The sequence below is a fragment of the Morus notabilis genome, unplaced genomic scaffold (genome assembly GCF_000414095.1).
Source record: "Morus notabilis unplaced genomic scaffold, ASM41409v2 Scaffold802, whole genome shotgun sequence".
Taxonomy (NCBI): domain Eukaryota; kingdom Viridiplantae; phylum Streptophyta; class Magnoliopsida; order Rosales; family Moraceae; genus Morus; species Morus notabilis.
In genome coordinates this window covers 216,379-219,442 of record NW_010358472.1, presented here as the reverse complement: position 1 = coordinate 219,442, position 3,064 = coordinate 216,379, and the positions used below count along the sequence as shown (strand labels likewise).

Below are 3,064 nucleotides of genomic sequence, written 5' to 3'. Positions count from 1 at the left end.
ATATCCTTTCGAGATAATTTCAGTAATTCTCTCAAAGGGAATAATTATATGTTTAATTATGAAATCCCGATTAGAAATATAAGAAAGAGTCAAAGGGCATCGTAGGTCCACCCAACACTAGGCTGTCTCATCTGATGCGTCTGTTTTGTGTGTTATGGAATTTTACAACTAAAATCGAAAAGCTCTCCTCGAATCTTGGTCTTCGTGGAAGCTAGTGCTGCAAGACTGACCTTCACGATCTCCCCACCCTTCTCCCTCTCTCTCTCTCTCTCTCTCTCTCTCTCTCTCATCAGAATTTCGGATCACCACATGACTGTTTCTTTTACTCTTTAACTTTATTCTTTCCAAAACAATCCCTCTCTCTCTTTCTCTCTTTCCTCTTCTTTTTGTTGTTCTGTGTGTCTTTTCTTGCTACAAGGGTTATCCTTTCTTGGGTTTCTTTGACCCGAGTCTCTTTTTCTTGATGTACCAATAATTCTCTTTTTTAATATCATACTATTGTTATCCTTATTGGGTTTCTTCTCTTTTGTTGTTTTTCGTAAGAGAGAGAGATTCTCCAAACAAAGTGGGTATTTGGCTTTCCCTTTCTGTTATTTTTCAGTTTGTACTTAATTCTCTATACAAAAAAAAAAAAAAGAAACAGAACACTGTTTGATGTCTTTGGCCATTGCAGTGTTTTCAAGTTCCAAAAGCAACAAAATGGGTTTTGATGATAACGACAATGAAGCTGTGGAGAAAACCAGTGTGAATGAAGAAACAAAGAGAATATCAGAAAAGGGTCAGGATGAAGAAACTAGTGTGGAGGAATCAACCGGGATGACCAGAACAATGAGTGAGAGTTCCATATATGCAACTGAGGATGATGAAGATGATGAGGCTAAGAAAATTGAGTTGGGCCCACAGTTCACTCTCAAGGAACAACTCGAAAAGGATAAGGTTTTTTTTTTTTTATTTTAAATTTTTTGTCTTTATTGTATCTTCTTCATTGTTTCAATGTTTCTTGTTCTCTTCTTTCTTTATCACGGAAATGTTTATCTGTTTTTTCTTTCTTTTTTCTTTTTGGTTCGTGTGCTGATAAATTTGAGGTTTCAGGATGATGAGAGTTTGAGGAGATGGAAGGAACAGCTTCTTGGAAGTGTGGACATGAATTCTGTTGGAGGTAATCAATTATAATTTGAGGAACAATAAAAGATTAAATTTTGGGTATTAGTAATTAGGACCTTAATCTGCTTCCTTGCTACATAGTATTGTTCTTATTCATGCATTATTCATTGCTAAAGTCGAAATCTTTCTCAGAACAGTATGACACTGTAGCTTCTCTTTGAATTCTTGGAAGGTAGATTTTGAATTTTGCTGTAATTTTCCTGAATAGAAACAGGTTTCATTAGAATATATGAAAAATATTTTACATTATCCGTTTCAATAAGTTAGGAAAGTAAGTTTTTCTGAGGGTAAATAGTACAGCCACAGACATAGGAAGTACAGGGAGTTCTTAAAATTTTGGAATTTCGAAATGGTGTATAAATTTGGCTCAAGGGTTGCTACCTTTCGTTTTCGATAAACCTTGTTCAAGTAATGCAAATATATAGATTCTTTCTATTTCTTTCAGCTAGTGAAATAGCAATTTCATCTGTTTCTAATGCAACAGTTTTGGGTTATGTATGCAGAAACTCTCGAGCCAGAAGTTAAGATCCTGAGCCTTGCAATTAAATCCCCCAGTAGACCGGACATTTTCCTTACAATTCCTGAGAATGGAACTCCTAAAGGCTCATGGTTTACTTTGAAGGAAGGTAGCCGTTACAGCCTGTTGTTCACTTTACAAGTCTGCAACAACATTGTTTCAGGTCTCAAATACACTAACACGGTCTGGAAAACTGGTGTCAAAGGTAACAAAATCTCTCTCATTGCTAGGCCTTACAATCGTTGGATTTCATATTTTCTTTTCATGAATGACTGTTGCAGTTGATAACACAAAGGAAATGCTTGGAACTTTTAGTCCTCAGTCCGAGCCTTACACATACGAGATGCCTGAAGACACAACCCCATCTGGCATCTTTGCTAGAGGATCATATTCAGCTAGAAGCAAGGTGGGTCAATTACTGTCTTATGTTTCATTTTGATGTACTCAAGTTAGAAATGTATGTTTGTGCTCATGGATTTATTCATATTGCTCTCAACAAATTCATGAAAAGAATGATGGCTTTTCAACGTTGTAGTTTTCTGTTTTATTCATGTTCACATCCACAATGTTGAGAAGGAAAGTTCAATGGCTCATTCACTTGCATGATTTATGTGGAAACTGCACACTAAACCAATTTGTTGACAAACCCATGTGCACTACAAACGCATATTTGGAATTCAAATTTGCTGGGGCCACCGGCCACCCATGTGTGGACCATCTTTTTGAAACTTTCTACAGTTGGAACAGAGTTTTCAAGTTTTGAATTTACTCCCTTCTTTTTAACAGAATGTTCTTTTCCTTTTCCTTTTTCTCCTTGTGTTTCCAGTTTATCGACGACGACAAGAAATGCTACTTGGAGATCAATTACACGTTCGATATTCGGAAAGACTGGCAATCACCCTAAACTTTGTGTGAGACTACTCTTGTAGTCCATTGTTCTTTCTTGCTAGCTTAGATTTGTCCATTGTTTTCCGAGCGGAAATCTGAATCAGTTTTATTGCGTCTCATTTTCCTCCATCTTAGTTATCTACATTGTGCCTGGGACTGGTCAGCTGAGCGATGATGAGTGTATGGTTAACAGGAAAAGACAACTAGAATGCAAAAGGATATTCACTTGGTAGCTACTTGTTAATAAAGATTGGATTTTTGCTTGTTACTTTGACCACACTCTTGCTTTCTCTCTTGTTGCTTTCAATATGACAGCTAATCTGATGCCAAGCTCTATAAATATGGGCTTGTGTTTTTTAAAGTTAAAAAGGAGTCTGGTAAAGTATCTGTTAAATTGTTATACTAGCATCTTTTTAGCTTATTCTAAAGGTCGTTGAAGCATGTTTTACTTATATTTAATTCTTGTTTTGGAAATTTTTATTCAAGCTAAAATTG

General features: G+C 36.1%; 1 protein-coding gene across 3 annotated transcripts; it reads left to right on the top strand.

Annotated features, from left to right (window-relative positions):
* Positions 1-409: 409 nt before the first annotated feature.
* LOC21396814 (rho GDP-dissociation inhibitor 1) lies at positions 410-2,832 on the top strand. Of its 3 annotated transcripts, none has more exons than XM_024162083.1 (6): positions 410-565; positions 674-936; positions 1,093-1,159; positions 1,668-1,886; positions 1,963-2,087; positions 2,508-2,832. In XM_024162083.1, coding segments are annotated over exons 1-6 (753 nt in total). In that variant the 5' UTR covers positions 410-564; the 3' UTR covers positions 2,586-2,832. The 3 variants fall into 3 exon arrangements, with proteins under 3 accessions (XP_024017851.1, XP_024017850.1, XP_010090985.2); XM_024162082.1 differs by having other exon boundaries at positions 410-936; positions 2,508-2,592; positions 2,705-2,832; XM_010092683.2 differs by having other exon boundaries at positions 410-936.
* Positions 2,833-3,064: the final 232 nt, after the last annotated feature.